Raw genomic sequence first — 20,756 nt, 5'->3', positions numbered from 1 at the left:
CCAGTGACTAAACAGAAAGAAGCTCAGTGATCTGGAAGTTACAGGGGTGTCGTTGTCTTTATATCACCCTGGCTAGTGCATGGCTCCACTTCAGAGCATACCTATTTACACCAATAGAGGGTATATGCATGCATAAAGTGAATGGGAAATCGAGTGGCAAATCGAGTGGCAAAGTGAGTTCAACATTGTTTAATGTTGTTTAATGCAATTAGATATGACTTTTATTGAAAAAAACGACAAGGTTTCGGTCATACCTGACGGAGATCCATTAAGATCGATACGTTGTCGTTTTTCCAATAAAGTAATCCTTTACCAAAAGAATGGTGTGCGGGCCCTGCCTCCTTCCCGAATCAGAAAAATCACACCCGTGTGAACTGAGTGGTGCAAGGTCTTATATAGCCTGATCAGCTGTGGTCTGACGTAATGTCAGTGACCATAGTAACCATGCTCATTCATTTGGGCCCCACGTACAGGTACAAACATAGAAACATAGATACAGACAAAGCTGGTTATTGGAGTGGTTTGCACCACTCAAAAATATAACAATTTAACAAATATTTGAGTTTAACAACAAAACAAAAAATCACACCTGTGTGAAGTGAGGGGCACTCTTATCATCGTACATCATCCTGCATCATCTCATACTGGCCAATCAGAATGCATGTTGCCTGTGATTGGTTAGCTGATTTGGCCGTTTACATATGACGTAAATCTTCCCTTCAATGTCAATGGCGTTTAATGTTTCATTTACGGAATTCTGACGTCATTTCTACGTTCATTGTCAATGGCAAATCTTGAGACGTGCTAACGCCCCTTAATACAAAAATCTATGGATAGACCACCATGTAATGTACACTCAGTATCATTGGTTAAGATGAAGGAGAAATGTGCATATTACTGATTTAGTAATACGAATACAAAATAAATGCATTCATCTTTTGTCAGGAATATTATACATATAACCTATATATACTGTATATGTATGTGCATGTGTGACTTAAATTACAATAATGCTGAGATGATGTGCTTTACTCAAAATATAATGTTTTGTTTATTGTAATAGGATACCATCACTACACACCAGAGCATACAGTGCCCATATAGTTCTTACATTATTATTATTATACAGTACTTTTCAGTGTCTATCTTCTAACAAAACTAAATAGTTTTTTCCCTCCAGGTTCAGACACATTGCTGTCAGGTATAGGCTACAAGTGAGAAATGGACAACACACACTAGGGCTGGGATATGAGAATTAAGAAATATTACACGAGAGGGTGTGCTTCACCGTCATTAATTAACACATCAACTCAATTTCATTAGAACTATAAGATATTTGCTATAAAATCACATTTTTTTTAATGACATATTTAGCCAGTACCACTACGACCGAAAATGTCCCCAGAAAATCGCTATAGCCTAGTAGCAACCCTCTCTGGGAGAGCAGCGTGGAATCAGCACAGCTGATTTTTATGTTTTGATTAGGCGTTCCATGACTTCCCCATCATGCTCGTTTAAGCACGGCTAGATGGCTATTTCAACAATCAGATCGCTTCCTCGAAACACCCTGTTGTACAATAGACATTTGTCATGATGTAAATGTTGTCTTTTCTGTCTTTTCCAGATCCATGGTCCAACATCGAGGAGACTGTCTGTTCTGTAGTGACCCAGTCACTTGGGCTCTGGAACATTGCAGTACTTTTGCTGGTGGTAGTTCATATAGTTCATCTTTTCCTTCTGATGTTGGCTTCAACTGGAATAAGAGCAAAGTATAGTGATCTGTCTGTCTGTCTGTCTGTCTGTCTGTGACTGCGTGCGTGCGTGCGTGCGTGCGTGCGTGCGTGCGTGCGTGCGTGCGTGCGTGCGTGCGTGCGTGCGTGCTTGCTTGCTTGCTTGCTTGCTTGCGTGCGTCTGTAAAACCACGGTCTGTCTCAAGTATATAAATCTGCTATTTTGTATCTTTCAATGTTAATCACATAGCCTGGCATGGCCAGACTAATATCATTGTGTAGCTATTAATCTGGAACTTCGTTGTGGAAGATTAATTTCCAAGGGGCGGTTACAAACAGATTCCGACGTCAAAAAAGCAAAAAAAGTCTTATTTAGATTAGTGGTCTCTGATTGGTCACCCACAACTCCGGGGTGAGTGAAATGTAATTCAAACTGAGGAGTGTGCAGACCTAACCTGACTCCGCCAGATGGGGCAGCAGAGAGTACACTGGGTTCCCCCCTCCTGCTCCCATCTGGGAACTCTCAGGCAGACTTGATGCCCGGCCACAAAACGGCCTGGCCAATCAGCAGCAGCTTCTAGCAGCTTCTAGCAGCAGCTTCTAGCTTCTAGCTGCTGCTGATTGGCCAGGCCGTTTTGTGGCCGGGCATCAAGTCTGCCTGAGAGTTCCCAGATGGGAGCAGGAGGAGTGTACTCTCTGCTGCCCCATCTGGCGGAGTCAGGTTAGTGCAGACCAACCTCCCCAGGGATTATATTTTTTTCCCTGTGGCAGTTTTGTTTGGTTTCCAGGCTAATAATCACAGGATTGGGAGGCCAGCTTGGAAGTGGTTAATCCATTCTGGACCGGAACCCCTTTTGGTGTTTTAACTAAGCATCATGTTATACTTTTAGCTATTGAAAAATAGTCGGGTTAACGCTTGTGCGTATAAAGTCAAGTCATGCACTTACTTGTGTAGTCCTGCGGCGACATGGGCCTGGAGATGACCTGCCTGAAAGCCTCCAACCACTCCCGCTGCTCCCTCTCCTGTTCACACATGAAGACGAACTGGCGGTCGGGGGTCTCCACCGCGAGGCCGCACTTGAACTTGTTGCCCCGCGCGCTCTTCGGAACGCACGTCTTCACGGAGTAGCCGTTGCTCTCCGTACCAACGAACACTACCCCCAGCTCCTCTGCATCCTGGGTTAAAAAATCACACCCGTGTGAAGTGAGGAGGCGCTCTAATCAATTATTGACCATATACCGACCTTGAAACATACCTTAGTTATACGTCAGCAAGAATGGTGGTCCCTTATTGGCCAAGGGTTTCCACCGACATATATACCGACAGACATACCGACATGCCGATTTTGCTCAGACACAGGACATAAATGCTCCATTCACCGTTAATGGCATTTAATGTGTGTGTTAAGACAGAATCTACACTATAGCTGTTTATAGGAGGGGCTAGCACCCCTCAATAATGTAGAATAACAGTTGTTATAGAGCAGCTTCAAGCCTCATTTATACTTTGTTGCGCTGATTTCTTACGTGGTAAAAATAAAATGGTAAATGGTGCATTTATATTGCACCTTTATCCAAGGTGCTTTACAGAGATTGTGCATTACATTCACCCATTCATACACCGATGGCAACGGAAACCATGCAAGGCACCAACTAGCACATCGGGAGCAATTAGGGGTTCAGTGTCTTGCTCAAGGACACTTCGGCAGTAACTCTGGGGGAGCCCGGGTTTGAACTGGCAACCTTGCGGTTACCATCCAGGCACTCTACCCCTGAACCACCGCCGCCCCCATGGTCGTGCATGAGTGTCGTGCCCCTATATATAGAATAGCCTATCTACAAGGTCACTGGGGGCCAATTCGAAACTGCCCCCCGTAAAATCCCATGCCTTTTACACCTCACTGTATATGTTTTTCCCCCTTTTCACCTCCTTTATGATGATTTCCTGTTTTTGGCTATATAGAAGTGTATATTTGTACGTCTCTAAATGTTATGATGAATTGAAAACGGTGGACCCTCTTGTAAACAAGTGTAATGCTTTATGGTGTCGTCCACTCACAGTTAACAGTTTTTATATTGAGTTGTGCTTGAAATGTACTGTAATTCTGCAAACTGTTAATATATATTTCAATCAATACTTAAATCAATCAATCAATCACAACTCAGCGGATCGCCACACGTTGTGAGCTTATGGATCTGCCATTGTCGGCGCGCGACACCTTGGTGCAACAAAGTACAACATCGCCATCAGTGGTGCAAAACTTAGTACATTTACTTTACTAGTATTCCCATTGCCAATACTTTTACTTCTACCCCACTACATATCAGAGGCGAATATTGTACTTTTAGTACTTTCAGTAGAAAACTTTAGTTACTTTGTAGATTTTGATTATTATTACCGAACATACCATAACCACTTCAGAACTATATACATTTCGGCCATTTGAAAATAGCAAATGTGACGCATTGTGAGCTTGTAGATCTGCTATTTTCAAAAGATTTGAAAACTTGAAATGGGACATTCTGCATAATGAGTACTTTAAGTACATTTTGATGCCACTACCTTTGTACTTTTACTCAACTATATTTTGAATTCCAGACATTTACTTGTAACGGAGTAATTCTACATTGCAGTATTGATACTTTTAAATGCGAGTACTTTTTCCACCACTAGGGGCAGTCAGAGAGGGGTTGTTGCTCACCAGCTGGCCTTTGAAATACAGCAGCTTCCTTTCTTGGGAATCCAAGATGAACCACCTCTTCTTGAATGGCTCCCTCTGCTGTTGAAAACATAATTCAACATGGAACCTGAATCATTAACCTGAAAGTAGTGGGACGAGTTACAAAAGGGGCAACCGTACCTGTTATACCTTCATGATGTCCCACTCCCAGTTCTGGGATTTGAACCTGTGTCTCCCTTATGAACACATTCCTACCACCGCCAATAAGGCATAACCCATGGATTAAAGCAAAATAAAATATCACCACTGAAAAAGTCCTGCACTCCACTGGACATGTCATATATTATTTTATTTCGTTAAATGGGGATTTTGTTCCACCGGAAAAAAATACTTTTAGTTACTCCACTGCGCCTTCTACCAATATTGCAAAGAAAATTGCCTCAGAGAGAATATTCTTCCTCCGGTGAAAAAAAATCCCTTTCTGGCCAAATAGCTCTAAATGCAACGCATTAGAGCTATGGACCAGAGCTAGTAGATAGGCTGCTTTCGTGCACAACATGCTTCCGTAGAAGACACGCTGGCTAATCCAAATGACTGAAATCAGTCGTGGCGACTGAGAACTTTAATCCATGCATAACCACTGGGTCTGGGGTTATTATATTATATTATATTATATTATATTATATTATATTATATTATATTATATTATATTATATTATATTATATTATATTATATTATATTATATTATATTATATTATTGATCTACGAACTCACAACAATGCTGTGAGCTTCTAGGTGAGATATCTTCGCTATTTAAAGATTTATAATAATAATACATTGAGAATTGTTTTAAAGATTTTGGAAAAAGTGCCCAAAATATGGTTGTTTAAATGTGGTTAACATGCATTCTTAATTAAATTGTAAAAATGTCATATTATTATCAAACCATCCCCCCCCCCCCCCCCCCCCCACCCAACAAATCAAACCTGGATCATTACTATATATAGGATCTATCAACCCACCATAGGACCTGTCTTTTCCATGAACCCCTCTTTGAGGTAGTTCCTTGTTATCTTTGGTCTTAGCTGCATGGGAAAGAGACAAAAACAGCATTTTAAAAAGCAAAGTTCATGACAATCAAGAGGGGTTTATCCGTCATTCACTCGTACAGGTAGAAGCAGCAAGATGTTAATTAAGCGATATTACACGAGAGGGTGTGGTTACGTGATTATTGCCACGACAGGGATGCGGTCAGGAACGAGACGAAGTCGAGTTCCGCAAGTGTCACTGAAGTGGCAATAATCACGTTAAACCACACCCTCGAGTGTAATATTGCAATTATACAACAGTTACCCTTAAAACTAAGAAAATCGCTGAAAGAATATATTCTTTTAATGACAGATGTAGTCACTACGACCACAAATGTCCCAAGAAACTAGCTAGCCTAGCCACCGAGTTTTCTAGCACTCTGGAAGAACAGAGCAGCTGAATTATTTGTTTTAATTAGGTGGTGAATGGTGCTGGTTTAACCCACGGCTAGAAGGCTGTTTCAACCAATCAGATTGCTTCCTCGAAACGACCTGTGGTATAAAGATTCTCGTACTGTAGCTGCAATTATCCCCAAAAAGTATAGAATTCTTACCTCTTTGTCGCTTCCAGTTGGGTATGCCGTCTTCAGGTAGGCATAGCGAGCAGCACGGATTGCATTATACCAAGTGACTATCTCCTGGGATGGGGAACAAAAACAGAATGTGTGATTTACAGTACTTTCTTGGTTGCGCATCATGTTGCTCACCGAAAGTAGGCGATCTACAAGCTCACATAGTGAGCACAGGTCGCAGATTACTATAAAAACCTGCAAAACCTGTCAGTCCGTCCGTCCGTCGATCACGCATTGTGACACGTCACGCCACCATATATGGTCGTCAGTCTGTCATGCCTCTTGACACGCTCCATATATGGCCGTCTCATACTGTATATGAAGATCACGACACTGACCTCATCAAACCCTGGATAGCCATACATGGAGAAGACTGGATCATCACCTATAGATCTGCATATATGGAGCCGGCCAGCAACTCTACATCTGACCTCAAACCTCAAACCCTAGATCTCCATATATGGAGCTGACCTGTTCTGACATTCCCTATGTTGAGCCCTCCCCACCCGGCATTCCTCTTTGATGTCTCCCTTTTGGCCCATCTACAAACTGTAGATGGGCCTGCCCAAATGTTATTAGTGCAGCGGCGCCCGGCAGCCGGCGAAAACCTGAGTGGAATAGTAAGAGAGTGGCGACATGCTTTGATGTCGCCGCAAAGCGGGTGATAGAATGAGCACTTCCGCATTCCATTGTTACAGTGGGAGTCAACGCTAGTGTCGCCACTTCTCTTACTATTCCACTCAGCCCTAACTGGGCTGGCCTGAGGCCCCCCCTGGCCTTACATTTTACGGCCTACCAGGCCCGAAAACGTCAATTAAAACAAATACCAGTATGGGCATTCCCAGACCTGTTGTTTTAGCGCGACCTCGCCCACAGGTCTTACTGGTTATTATTACAAAGCATGCATTAACCACTTTATACCATACTTTGGCTAGTTTCAAAAGGTTTTACAACATTCTGCATAATGAGTACTTTAAGTACATTTTGATGCCTTTTGTACTTTTGCTCAAGTAGCCCACATTTTGCACGCAGATTGCAGTATTGATACTTTTACTTATAAGTAAAACATTTCAGTACTCTTTTGTTTCCACCACTGTAATCATCATCAGCAGTGAGATGAAAGCGTGGCCCCACCTCAGCACTCTGATGGTACAGTAAGTAGATCAGTGGTTCCCAAACTTTTTCATGTCAAGGAACCCTAAATCGACATTGATTAGCCCCCATTTGAAGAGATATGCCAGGGACCCCCATAAGAGAAGATTTTTACGGCTCTAGCAGTGACTCTCAACCATTTTAATGCACAGGACGCCCAGTTTGACATGCCTATTAGTCTACAGAGTACAGACCCCCATTTAATGGCATTTCTATCTCTGGGAATTTATATTGTAAAATTAATGTTAATTTAACTCTGAGAGTGTACAAATGGACACTCTCAGAGTTACAGACCCATAAGGATCCATTTGGTTCCAAACTATCGGTTAGCTGGGGACCCGCTGGAACTCCCTCAAGGACCCCTGGGGTGTCCCCGGACCCCACTTTGGGAACCACGGACGTAGATGACAGCGTGGCCCCACCTCAGCTCTCTCGTGGTGAACGTAGATGCTCCTGGTGTGGTCCTCGTCCAGGTATGTGAGCTGCAGGCCGTGGGCGTGGCCAATCTTGTCAGGTTCAAAGGTGGCGTTCAGGTCCTTGATGGGGATCACAGCCTTGGGGCCTTTGGACTCCTGCGTCGTGAAGAAGTATAATTTATATGTGTAGTTTCATTATACAGATATTCCACTGTTACGCCCTTAGCTTACATGTTCATTTTCATGAACTACTTTTTATGTATGTGATGTAATGCCATGCTTTTTGTCTTTTTTGCTTATTGTAAATCGCTCTGGATTAAGAGTGTCTGCTAAATGCCTAAATTGTAAATTGTAAATTGAAGAACAGATTGGGTTTTGGCGTATAATCTGTGGATTTCAAACGACTAATATCCCTGCTTTCATGAATAATCGCATTTAAAGATGGCTACTATCTATGTAACCTGACTCCGCCAGATGGGGCAGCAGAGAGTACACTGGGTTCCCCCCTCCTGCGAGAAGCGTCTGACTGCAGAGTCCGCTCAGGGGACCAGGAAGTGCTGCAAGGGGGGGGGGGGGCGGGGGGAAGTCCGCTTCAGGGAGCATCTGCCAGAGGAAAGGAAACAGAAAAGCGGAAACGGAAACAGATAAACGGAAACAGAAAAGGGGCGTTCCCTTGTTCCCTTCAGTCCGCCGTCCCGGACGCGCTCCCGGGGGTCTCGTGCCCAGGTGGGGGTCCGCGGGGGTCCGCGGGGTATCTCGGCCGTCCCTGGGCCGTTTCGTACGGGGGGAATCTCGTTCGAACCGGGCCGCCGTCCCGGACGCGCTCCCGGGGGTCTCGTGCCCAGGTGGGGGTCCGCGGGGGTCCGCGGGGTATCTCGGCCGTCCCTGGGCCGTTTCGTACGGGGGGAATCTCGTTCGAACCGGGCCGCCGTCCCGGACGCGCTCCCGGGGGTCTCGTGCCCAGGTGGGGGTCCGCGGGGGTCCGCGGGGTATCTCGGCCGTCCCTGGGCCGTTTCGTACGGGGGGAATCTCGTTTGAACCGGGCCGCCGTCCCGGATGCGCTCCCGGTGGCCTCGTGCCCAGGTGGGGTCCGCGGGGGTCCGCGGGGTATGCACGCACACGCACACGCACGCGCGCACGCCGCACACACACGCGTGTGTATAGAGGGAGGGCAGGGGGTCTCAAGGTTCGGGGACCCCTGTCTCGTGCCCAGGTGGGGGTCCGCGGGGGTCCGCGGGGTATGCACACACACGCACGCGCGCACGCCGCACACACACGCGTGTGTATAGAGGGAGGGCAGGGGGTCTCAAGGTTCGGGGACCCCTGTCTCGTGCCCAGGTGGGGGTCCGCGGGGGTCCGCGGGGTATGCACACACACGCACGCGCGCACGCCGCACACACACGCGTGTGTATAGAGGGAGGGCGGGGGTCTCAAGGTTCGGGGACCCCTGTCTCGTGCCCAGGTGGGGGTCCGCGGGGGTCCGCGGGGTATCTCTTTCATTTCTCAACCATTTTGTACGGGGGTGGGTTCGTTGGAATCGTGTCACCCCCCTGGGGGAGCTTTTGGGGGTCTCAAGGTTCGGGGACCCCTAGGGACCCCCAGGGACCCCCCAGGGACCCCCACATGGTAACTCTCTCATTTCTCTACCATTTTGGACGGGGGTGGGTTCGTTGGAATCGTGTCGCCCCCCTGGGTGCGTTTTTGGGGGTCTCAAGGTTCGGGGACCCCTAGGGACCCCCCAGGGACCCCCACATGGTAACTCTCATTTCTCTACCATTTTGGACGGGGGTGGGTTCGTTGGAATCGTGTCACCCCCCTGGGGGAGTTTTTGGGGGTCTCAAGGTTCGGGGACCCCTAGGGACCCCCAGGGACCCCCACATGGTAACTCTCTCATTTCTCTACCATTTTGGACGGGGGTGGGTTCGTTGGAATCGTGTCGCCCCCTGGGGGTGTCTTTGGGGGTCTCAAGGTTCGGGGACCCCTAGGGACCCCCAGGGACCCCCCAGGGACCCCCACATGGTAACTCTCTCATTTCTCTACCATTTTGGACGGGGGTGGGTTCGTTGGAATCGTGTCGCCCCCCTTTGGGGTTCTCAAGGTACCTATGTAGACTCACTTTTTGACGCTGCATCCAATGCACATATTGCTGTTGCTGTGCGACGTCTAGAAAGTGGTGAAATAGCAGACGGAAGGGGAAACACATAGTATAAAAATGAACATGTACTTATCTAGACTTACTTTTCGACGCTGAATCCAGATATCATAATGTTGAGACTGTCTGATCCCAGGAAAGTGGTCAAAAATGGCACCAAGGTTTTGTAAAAGTGTCACAAATGCACCCAGAAACGATATATTTCCAATGTTTTAAAATAATCAAGGGGTATGTATCCCCACTTACTATTTCGACCCGATTCCAACGGTGGTGGTCTTATCTCTCTACGATGTCAGAAAGTGGGTGTAAACGCCTCCTATCGGTCCCTTGCCCTCGAAACACGTCTGGGAAAAAGTGAGACAATTTTCGGACTCAGCACGACAAGCTGAACACGCTGATATGTGTTTCCCAGCACACAGACTTACGGTTCTCTTAATTGGCTAGTGTTAGGGTTAGTTTTCAACGCGCGATAGCTCGGGAACGATAGGTCCGTCAGCCAAGTAATTCACATGGGCGCGTACAGCTCTCCAAGATCTACGCTCCGATAGGTCCGCCATTCTCGTGCGAAACCCGTAGCAAGAGTTCGCCAACTCTGACCTGTAATCCACAAGCCATAAAGACATGATAAACCGTACATTGTATTGAATGGTAAAATGCTAACCCTAATTTTGAGAACCACACGTCCGTGCGCGGGGAGACACATATTGGCGCGTTCGTCTCATGGATAGCTATGCGTGGATGTAAAGCACGCCCATTTTCGACCTTTGTGGGAGGAGCTATCGCGCATCAAAGTCCCAACCCTAGTTTTCTGAACCACATGACCTTGTGTGGAGAAACACATATCAGATTGTTCGTCCTGACAAGCTATATAACATACTAAAAGATGGGCCCCTAATATCCAATGGTTTTTGACTTAGAGGCCTTAGAGAGGCTAGGAAAATAACAAAACATTATTGTTCAACGGGACCAATTCCATTAAATCCAGCGTGAAAAAGTGAGTTAGACTAAGTAGTTTTTGTAAAAAAAAATATATATATTTGTGTTTGTGGGGTCCAAAAAACGTGTCTAAAAAAATATCTAAAATATTTAGAAGTGTCGTAGAGACTTGAAACCAATTCCATTGGAGTCCCTGTGCTTCAGACATGGATAAACACCCTTTGTTTTAGAAAAAATGGTTATTCCCTGTCGATTATAGCCTTAAAGGGCCTCGACGCCATACAAAGGTCACGGGCGTGACCATTGATAGTTAGAAGTGTCGTAGAGACTCAGGACCAAGTTCATTGGATTCAGCTGGATGAGAAGAAGAAAAAATTTGCCTGCTCAAAACAAACGGACACATTTTGGATTTTTAATTGATTTTAACGCGTTGGAGGCCACTAAAAATCAATTTTTTTAAGGATTCCTCTAAATACACTTCCCCCCCCTATGTCAAGTAAGGGAAATCTAATGGTGTTAGTTTTAACTGTCTAGAATACTTAGAAATGGGTCAAATTGCTGTTTGAAAGTTTAAAAAATCATATTTTCTCGAATTTTAGTCAGTTTGCTCCAAAACTCCTTCTACCCCCACTAAACCAATGGCGCTGAATCAGAAGTGCCTTAATTGGCCCTTAGTTGGCTAATTATACAGTTCGATTTCGCCTCAGATTGTTCATCTCGACGAGCTCTATAACATATCCAAAGATGGGCTTCTAATATCATTTCCCCATGGAGATATAGCCCCTAGAAGGTTTACAAAATAGCCGATCTACAAGTCCTAGAAGAATTGCACTAGGACAGCCAGGATTTTGGCTACCCCCCCCCCTAAATCAAGTGCACTGAGTTCGATGGATCTGACAAACCGGTCAAACTGGTTCTCAAGGTATTTTGAGGATGGACATTCAACATTTTAAAGTTCATAGAATGTCAGTTATTTAATCATGATGCATTTTCTTTGTTTAACAACATTTTAAAAATCAAATCCTCTCAAAGATAATTTAGACTAATTGTCAAGGCAAAATTGTGTTCATATTTATTTATATATTTAAAAATCACACCCGTGTGAACTGAGTGGTGTAAGGTTTTATATAGCATGATCAGCTGTGGTCTGACGTAATGTCTGACGTAATGAAATCATTATTATTATATAAGGTAAGGTATTATATAGCCTGATCAGCTCTGATCTGACGTAATGAAATCACACCCGGATGTGATTTCACAACTGGCCTTTTTTGTGCAGAAAAAATGACCATGGTTGCTACGGTCATCCAGTTCACCCGGGTGTGATTTAATTACGTCAGAAATTATTTTGAACATAGCAACCATGCTCATTTTTTTCTGCACACAAAAGCCAGTTGTAGGAGTGGTTTACACCACTCAAAAATATGTGGGGGTCCCTGGGGGTCCCTAGGGGTCCCCGAACCTTGAGACCCCCAAAAACGCACCCAGGGGGGCGACACGATTCCAACGAACCCACCCCCGTCCAAAATGGTAGAGAAATGAGAGAGTTACCATGTGGGGGTCCCTGGGGGGTCCCTGGGGGTCCCTAGGGGTCCCCGAACCTTGAGACCCCCAAAAACTCCCCCAGGGGGGTGACACGATTCCAACGAACCCACCCCCGTCCAAAATGGTAGAGAAATGAGAGAGTTACCATGTGGGGGTCCCTGGGGGGTCCCTGGGGGTCCCTAGGGGTCCCCGAACCTTGAGACCCCCAAAAACGCACCCAGGGGGGCGACACGATTCCAACGAACCCACCCCCGTCCAAAATGGTAGAGAAATGAGAGAGTTACCATGTGGGGGTCCCTGGGGGTCCCTAGGGGTCCCCGAACCTTGAGACCCCCAAAAACTCCCCCAGGGGGGTGACACGATTCCAACGAACCCACCCCCGTCCAAAATGGTAGAGAAATGAGAGAGTTACCATGTGGGGGTCCCTGGGGGGTCCCTGGGGGTCCCTAGGGGTCCCCGAACCTTGAGACCCCCAAAAACGCACCGAGGGGGGCGACACGATTCCAACGAACCCACCCCCGTCCAAAATGGTAGAGAAATGAGAGAGTTACCATGTGGGGGTCCCTGGGGGGTCCCTGGGGGTCCCTAGGGGTCCCCGAACCTTGAGACCCCCAAAAACTCCCCCAGGGGGGTGACACGATTCCAACGAACCCACCCCCGTACAAAATGGTTGAGAAATGAAAGAGATACCCCGCGGACCCCCGCGGACCCCCACCTGGGCACGAGACAGGGGTCCCCGAACCTTGAGACCCCCGCCCTCCCTCTATACACACGCGTGTGTGTGCGGCGTGCGCGCGTGCGTGTGTGTGCATACCCCCGCGGACCCCCACCTGGGCACGAGACAGGGGTCCCCGAACCTTGAGACCCCCTGCCCTCCCTCTATACACACGCGTGTGTGTGCGGCGTGCGCGCGTGCGTGTGTGTGCATACCCCGCGGACCCCCGCGGACCCCCGCGGACCCCCGCGGACCCCCACCTGGGCACGAGACAGGGGTCCCCGAACCTTGAGACCCCCTGCCCTCCCTCTATACACACGCGTGTGTGTGCGGCGTGCGCGCGTGCGTGTGTGTGCATACCCCGCGGACCACCGCGGACCCCCGCGGACCCCCGCGGACCCCCACCTGGGCACGAGACAGGGGTCCCCGAACCTTGAGACCCCCGCCCTCCCTCTATACACACGCGTGTGTGTGCGGCGTGCGCGCGTGCGTGTGTGTGCATACCCCGCGGACCCCCGCGGACCCCCGCGGACCCCCACCTGGGCACGAGACCACCGGGAGCGCGTCCGGGACGGCGGCCCGGTTCGAACGAGATTCCCCCCGTACGAAACGGCCCAGGGACGGCCGAGATACCCCGCGGACCCCCGCGGACCCCCACCTGGGCACGAGACCCCCGGGAGCGCGTCCGGGACGGCGGCCCGGTTCGAACGAGATTCCCCCCGTACGAAACGGCCCAGGGACGGCCGAGATACCCCGCGGACCCCCACGGACCCCCACCTGGGCACGAGACCCCCGGGAGCGCGTCCGGGACGGCGGACTGAAGGGAACAAGGGAACGCCCCTTTTCTGTTTCCGTTTATCTGTTTCCGTTTCCGCTTTTCTGTTTCCTTTCCTCTGGCAGATGCTCCCTGAAGCGGACTTCCCCCCGCCCCCCCCTTGCAGCACTTCCTGGTCCCCTGAGCGGACTCTGCAGTCAGACACTCTTGGGCCTCCTGCTCCCATCTGGGAACTCTCAGGCAGACTTGATGCCTGGCCACAAAACGGCCTGGCCAATCAGCAGCAGCTAGAGGCGGGATAGCTGCTGCTGATTGGCCAGGCCGTTTTGTGGCCGGGGCATCGAGTCTGCCTGAGAGTTCCCAGATGGGAGCAGGAGGGGGGAACCCAGTGTACTCTCTGCTGCCCCATCTGGCGGAGTCAGGTTACTATCTATGGCCCTTTATAAAAAAAGGACCTGGGAAATGTCTGCCAGCCAATGTACCAAAGGACATGTCAAAATGCGTTACTGAACACACACTCTAGCAATGACAGTCTGCTATCAGAATATTGTGTGTGTGTGTGTGTGTGTGTGTGTGTGTGTGTGTGTGTGTGTGTGTGTGTGTGTGTGTGTGTGTGTGTGTGTGTGTGTGTGTGTGTTAGTTAATCAAACTAATCGATTTAATCAATTATCAATCAATCATAATCAATCATTTAATAACATAATTGATTAATCTATCTCTACTTTAGGCTTGTCACTATAGGTGACTATAGGTGGCGTTATGAACTTTTATATGTTTTATTTTTTATTTGAAGACTTGCTTCTCGATTCTTGGTAAATGGTGCATTTATATAGTGCATTTATCCAAAGCACTTTTACTGTGGCGACTGTGGCTCAAGAGGTAGAGCAGGTCGTCCAATGATCCATGGGTCGGCGGTTCGAATCCCGGCTCCTCCTGGCTACATGTCGAAGTGTCCTTGGGCAAGACACTGAACCCCAAATTGCTCCCGATGTGCTGGTTGGTACCTTGCATGGCTTCCGCCGCCATCGGTGTATGAATGTGTGTGTGAATGGGTGAATGTAATGCACAATCTATGTAAAGCGCCTTGGATAAAAGGCGCTATATAAATGCACCATTTACCATTTTACCATTTACTTTTACATAGATTGTGCATTACATTCACCCATTAACACACACATTCATACACTGATGGTGGAGGAAACCATGCAAGGCACTAACCTGCACATCGGGGGCAATTAGGGGTTCAGAGTCTTGCTCAAGGACACTTCGACACTAACTCTGGGGGAGCTGAGGATCGAAACTGGGAACCTTGCGGTTCCCACCCGGCCGCTCTACCCCTGAGCCACTGCCGCCCCCTCAAAACAGTGAGCGATAATCGATGGGCGTGGCCCTATACTCTGTGCATCATTAAGTTGGGTTTAGAATGACAGGTTGACTCACATCATCCTTGTTGTAGTAAATCAGGGTGAATTCTCTCTCTGACAGAACAAACTTCCGTTTATGAAAGTGTCCATTATCCTTCCCTTTCTTCCACAGAATCCCTTCATAGAAACCTGGAGACGACCAAAGACATGCGCTCAGTCACATTTCCTTCAACACACAGCAGGCCAAGCACGTCTACGTCATTTGCCAAGGTGTGCGAAACACAATATAGTCTTTCATTAGTGTGCTTTTTGGGTACAGAGAACAGGTTGTACCTGTATAGCCTGTGGGGAATGAGGAACTGTACTGTTAATGTGAGAGTTTGAGTGTGGCGCAATCCGGTGATTCTTCAAAGCTTTATGTATTTCATTTTTTATGAAAATGATGATGATGAACCACTTTCATTTTGGGCATGGCATTATAGATAGAAAAAAAAAAGATTCAAAGAGATTCAAAGAGATAGTTACATATGAATTGGCAAATACCCTGAATAATAATCTATCTATAAATACACCATGTCTGGTTGTCTGTCCATGTGTACGTCTGTAATGCACGTAACTCGAGAACCGTTCGCCCCACCGACAATCAAATTTGACATGCGCGCTCCACACCCCCACAGGGAATGCAGTGCCCGGTGTCGAGTCGGTCGGACCCACGGTTGTCCGCCACAAAAGGCCTCTCCCCGGGCTCTGGACAGCCATCTAATAGAAGAGTTACGATATAGAGGGGGCAGAAACTGAGAGCTCAAGTGCTGTTCATGCAGCCTGAACTGAGACAAGCTGGAGTTGGAAGTATACATTGTAAATAAGAGCTATTTTAAGCATGTGTGCAACATGACAACTGTTTTAAAGTATTGTACAGTAACAACTAAAGTCTCTTTAATGTTTATGTTGTACTATTACCACAAAACAATCTAAAATAAAGGGATTAAACCTGGGCTGTTGCCTGAGTCCAATGCATTTCTCGATTTCTGCCTACTTCCGGTCCCAGTTGTCCCCATTCTCAATAGAAGTCTATGTAGGAGAGCAGCCATTGGACTGGCCCCATGAAGTGAGCCCAGTTTGCGTAACTCTGTCTATATCTAAGGCTCTGGACAGGGCCCCTGCCCAGTGTCCATATATGGAGCTGGCCTGTTCTGACATCACAACACTCCATATTTGGGCATGTCTGACACAGAACTCCATATATAGGAATAAAGGGACACAGAGAGACAGATACAGAAATCTCCAGAACCGCCTCTGCCCGGGCTCTGGACAGGGCCCCTGCCCAGGCTCCATATAAGGAGCTGGCCTGTTCTGACATCACAAATATGTTCTGACATCTGCATAGACTCCATATTTGGGCATGCCTGACAAAGAACTCCATATGTGGGCATAAAAGGGACGCATACATAACTGGGTGGGGCATGCATGTCCAACTTGCATCGTTCCAAGTAGGCCAGTGCCCAATGGGCACCGCTTTATTAAAATAAAATGAAAGTCACTTCACCTGTAGTGTAGCCAAGTGGAGGGTACTTGGTTTCTCCTGTAAACTCCATCCTCTCATATTTAGATCGTATCCACTGCTCTCTCAAGACACTTGGATAAAGAGAAGGGTAACCAAGTTAATGAACGTTTAGTTAGTGAACAACACAGGGTCTTGGCGAGTGCATGGGTCCAAAGGGACATGGAATTATTATAGGTTTATCTTTTTTGTTTGTTTGATTACGTGTTTGTTTATCATGCTCAAATTGGGCAGTATAGCCTACTGGACGATCCTAAACCAAGCATATGCTTTAACTTTAACTTTTATTTTCTCTCTCTCGATTTTGTGGCATCAAACGATTTATTCCGTTTGTGCTCCTATAGTTCCACTTCTCTCTATTCAATTTCCTTCCCCTTCACGCTGCCTACTGTGCCTAGTGGCGATAGCCTTCTGACTTCTCAAAAACCTTGACAATGATTCCAACACGTGGATGGCTGAGCATAAAAACAACATGAATGCAATAACATGAACTGTTCTGATTTCTGAAGAGATCACATAAGTGGCGCAACAATAAACTGAATTGCTGGGTCTTTTTGAAGGTCATCATCAGTGAATGAAAAAGCTAATAAAATACGCTCATCTCTTAGTAGAGGTGCTGGGTTCAAAAGTGACATCAGAAAAAGAAAAAATAACCCGCACACTCATCTGCTCCAAAAGTTATACTTTATTGACGACGTTTCGAGCCAATGCTCTTCATCTGGTCAAACTCCGGCCAAGAGTTTGACCAGATGAAGAGCCTTTGGCAGATGAGTGTGCAGGTTCTTTTCTTTTTTTCCATCAGTGAGTGAAGGAATGGACATTAACACTTACGCACAGTCATCTTGCTGGGGCCGATAATAGTACGCTGGGACAGCTTTCTCGTAGTGAGTGCGGGCGACGGCGTTGCCATTGGATTTCATGAACTTCAGAGGATGCATGTGACATGTCCCAGAAAGACACAAATACACAGTTACTGTATGCTGTGACTGTGAGTGTATAGTCAAATCCTGGCTTCAGCATAAGTTATTATTTGGTGTCTGAAAAGGGACACATGAGTGCAAACAAGGATGTTTTCAAGCAGTCCTGCTTAGATGTTAGACTAGGTCAGTGCATGGTTGTCAAGTGGAGTCCATGGGGACCCTCAGGGTGCATAGCAAATCATGTTGCTAATATTATACAGCAACACAATTTATTTATTTTATTTTATTTGAATAAAAAATAGAAGATTTTCTGAAAACAGATTAGGAATTATAGAAGGCATTTTTTATTATTATTTTGGCCTCAGGTCTAAATGGGTTAAAATGTTTGAGAACCACTACTGGAGTAGTAGCCCCGATACGTTCCCTCAGTCCCTACGCTCAGAATGAGCGTATAGGGACTGAGGGAACATGGAATACTGGAATAGGTGTTAACATGAAGAACATATATGATTATTACAGTTGTCCGACTCCATACACACCTCAACCAGCTCATCCTCCCAGAAGTCCAGCTTTATGGATTTGACACGGCTGGAGAGGTTGCGATGCACACCAGAGCAGTTCAGACACAAAAACACACCCAGGTTGTAGGAGGCCCAGTCTGGGTCTGGGGGTGTGAAGAGGACATTCCAAAACAGAGCAATTCACTAAACTACTGAGGGCTTAGTTGTGGTCAACACTACATAGGTCATTTGAGACGGCTCTTAATGGGATAGTTCAGATTTTTTGAACTTAAGTTGTATGAAATACTTGCCATTAATATAGTGGTTGCAACTGTATTAATTGATTGCCCGAGTCCTGTGGTGGGAGTTCTGCTCTGGTTTTGGTCAATATTAAGTAGTTCCGGTCATTTTGTGGGGGGCACTGGGGCCACGCAGTAAAAGTAAATTAATCCACAAAACGAACGTAATTTGTATTGTTGACCTATTTCTAAAATATTAGCGCGACTTTCGTTCAACTTTGACCCCTCTATCACATGGAACTATTTTTTGGGCGTAGTGATATGGACACAAAAAACATAGTTCTGTGTGATAGAGGGGTAAAAAAGAACGGAAGTTGCACTAATATTTTAGAAATAGGTCAACAATACAAATGACGTTAGTTTTGTGGATTCATTTACTTTTACTGCGTGGCCCCCAGTGCCCCCCACAAAATGACCGGAACTACTTGATATTTCACCAAAACCAGAGCAGAACTCCCACCACAGGACTCGGGCAATCAATTAATACAGTTGCAACCACTATATTAATGGCAAGTATTTCATACAACTTAAGTTCAAAAAATCTGAACTATCCCTTTAAAACGTCAGTGACATATTGGTGTCCACTGTCCAGTGAAATCAAACTGATTCCATTACCATGACTTCAGTTGTTCTCAAAGTGGGATAAGGGGACCCCCCAGCCCAAGGGGGTCAATGAGGGGGAAAATTCATAATAGGGCTATAGCATCAAAATAAGTTGAACAATTTTAGCATACTGCCATTTTCAAAATATTATTTATTTTTGGTTTATTTATTTTTAGGCAAATTTAGGGGGTACGTTTGGGAGTCATACATTGACAACATGAACACATTTGAGAAACATTGGCCTAAATGAAGAAGTAGCATGAATTGCAATGACTTTTCCACCAAGAAGGTATATTAAAATGCAATGTCGCAGTACTAGTAGTAGGCGCCAAGTAGGCTACAGCATCAATTGTTTCAGGGTTGAATAAATAGGCAGCGGCTTTATAAATATAAAATCCAGTGAACTCTTACCAGACGCGCAACAATCTGCACATCGATTATTGTCCGGCTGTTTCACCAGTTCCAGCAGAATCTTTTTGTTTCGCTCCCGGTTTGCCATTGTGTTGTTTACTGCAGTAACGCTATCCAACACTCGCGAACTTTTGACTGCCTATGAATGTATAGTATCCACTGTATCCTCGTGTTCTCTAAAAAATAAATATTCGCGGAACTCACCATGGTGGTGCTCGCACATTTCACTCGAGGCGAAATACCTAAGCGTGTCAAAAAAAAGGGATGACACGTAAAACTGGAACTTGTGACATGATGGAGTGTTTATGTCCCCACACCACAGTGACCACACACATCTGACTGTCTACTGTCACACTGTGACCTCCCACTGCCGCGACCGCGTCCACACACACACACACACACACACACACACACACAGTAGACTGCTACTCATCTAAAATAATGTTAAAACACACAAATATAAAAGTAACTTAATTGTCTCCACCAGGCCGAAGGCATGGGGAGAGAGTATGTTTTGCACTCCGTCCGTGTGTGTGTCCGTGTGTGTGTCCGTCCGTCCTTCCGTCCGTCTGTTACCAGCTAATCTCCGCCACCGTTAACCCGGTCGATGCCAAACTTTGCACACACACTCCCTGGATGCCAACGATGAACCTCTGCCCCACATTTTCCAGAACGGCCTGTTATAGCGCCACCATGAGGCAGCTTTTCACATGTTTTACCTAAAACTGCACCGATCTGCGTGAAACATTGCATGCACACTCCCTAGAGGCCAAGGACAAACCTTTGCCCTGCATTTTCCGCATCTGCCTTTTATAGTGCCACCAGGAGGCCGACTTTTGTAAAACACATTTTTTTATATTACTCCTCCAGATTCTGTCCAAAAATCTCACAAATCGTTACACAGTATCTCTATGGTCATGTGCGCAAGTCGGATCTGTCCGATATTTCATATTCCATCCTAATTGGCTATAATTGGCTTTCACAGTTTGCAAGATTGCCCCGTTTTGAACAAAAGCCTCAAATCATGAACGCAGCGTGCAATTTACGTGAAATCTTTCACACATTTTCTTACTAGGCTGAGGAATATATCCCACCCTTTTCACATTGGCCTGTTATAGCACCAACAACAGGTTGATTTTTGCAAAACGCATTTATGGAACAAAATGCCTCAAATCATCCAATTGCCATCAAAAGCGTATGAAGAAATGGCACCCTTTTCACATTGGCCTATTATAGCGCCACCAGGAGGCCACAACCTGCCCTGGTGGAGACCTGTGCCCCGAGGGGCACTTTTTCTAGTTTCTTATTATATTGTAATATGTAGTCTAGTTCTAG

The 20,756-nt window shown here is 46.6% G+C and overlaps 1 protein-coding gene across 1 annotated transcript; it reads right to left on the bottom strand.

Annotated features, from left to right (window-relative positions):
• Positions 1–1,024: 1,024 nt before the first annotated feature.
• adap2 (ArfGAP with dual PH domains 2) lies at positions 1,025–19,992 on the bottom strand. Its single transcript, XM_079521080.1, has 11 exons — positions 19,422–19,992; positions 18,148–18,272; positions 17,520–17,611; positions 16,674–16,762; positions 15,204–15,316; positions 7,647–7,796; positions 6,055–6,138; positions 5,435–5,497; positions 4,433–4,510; positions 2,678–2,906; positions 1,025–1,753 (listed from the first exon to the last, which is right to left on the bottom strand). Exons 1-11 carry the CDS (start codon positions 19,507–19,509, stop codon positions 1,725–1,727), a joined length of 1,140 nt encoding a protein of 379 aa, XP_079377206.1. The 5' UTR covers positions 19,510–19,992; the 3' UTR covers positions 1,025–1,724.
• Between the last annotated feature and the right edge of the window lie 764 nt (positions 19,993–20,756).

The sequence above is a fragment of the Electrona antarctica genome (genome assembly GCF_951216825.1).
Source record: "Electrona antarctica genome assembly, chromosome: 14".
NCBI lineage: Eukaryota > Metazoa > Chordata > Actinopteri > Myctophiformes > Myctophidae > Electrona > Electrona antarctica.
This window is presented reverse-complemented; position numbering and strand designations above follow the sequence as displayed.

Bases quoted from the DNA above. Each gene is read 5' to 3' on its own strand.
- adap2 (XM_079521080.1), bottom strand. From the start codon at position 19,509: ATGGCAAACCGGGAGCGAAACAAAAAGATTCTGCTGGAACTGGTGAAA. The intron at 17,612-18,147 runs GTGTGTATGGAG...CATCCTCTGAAG, and splicing joins GGGAGGATGAGCTGGTTGAG to TTCATGAAATCCAATGGCAA. The intron at 7,797-15,203 runs GTGAGTCAACCT...TTCACGACGCAG, and splicing joins TTTACTACAACAAGGATGAT to GAGTCCAAAGGCCCCAAGGC.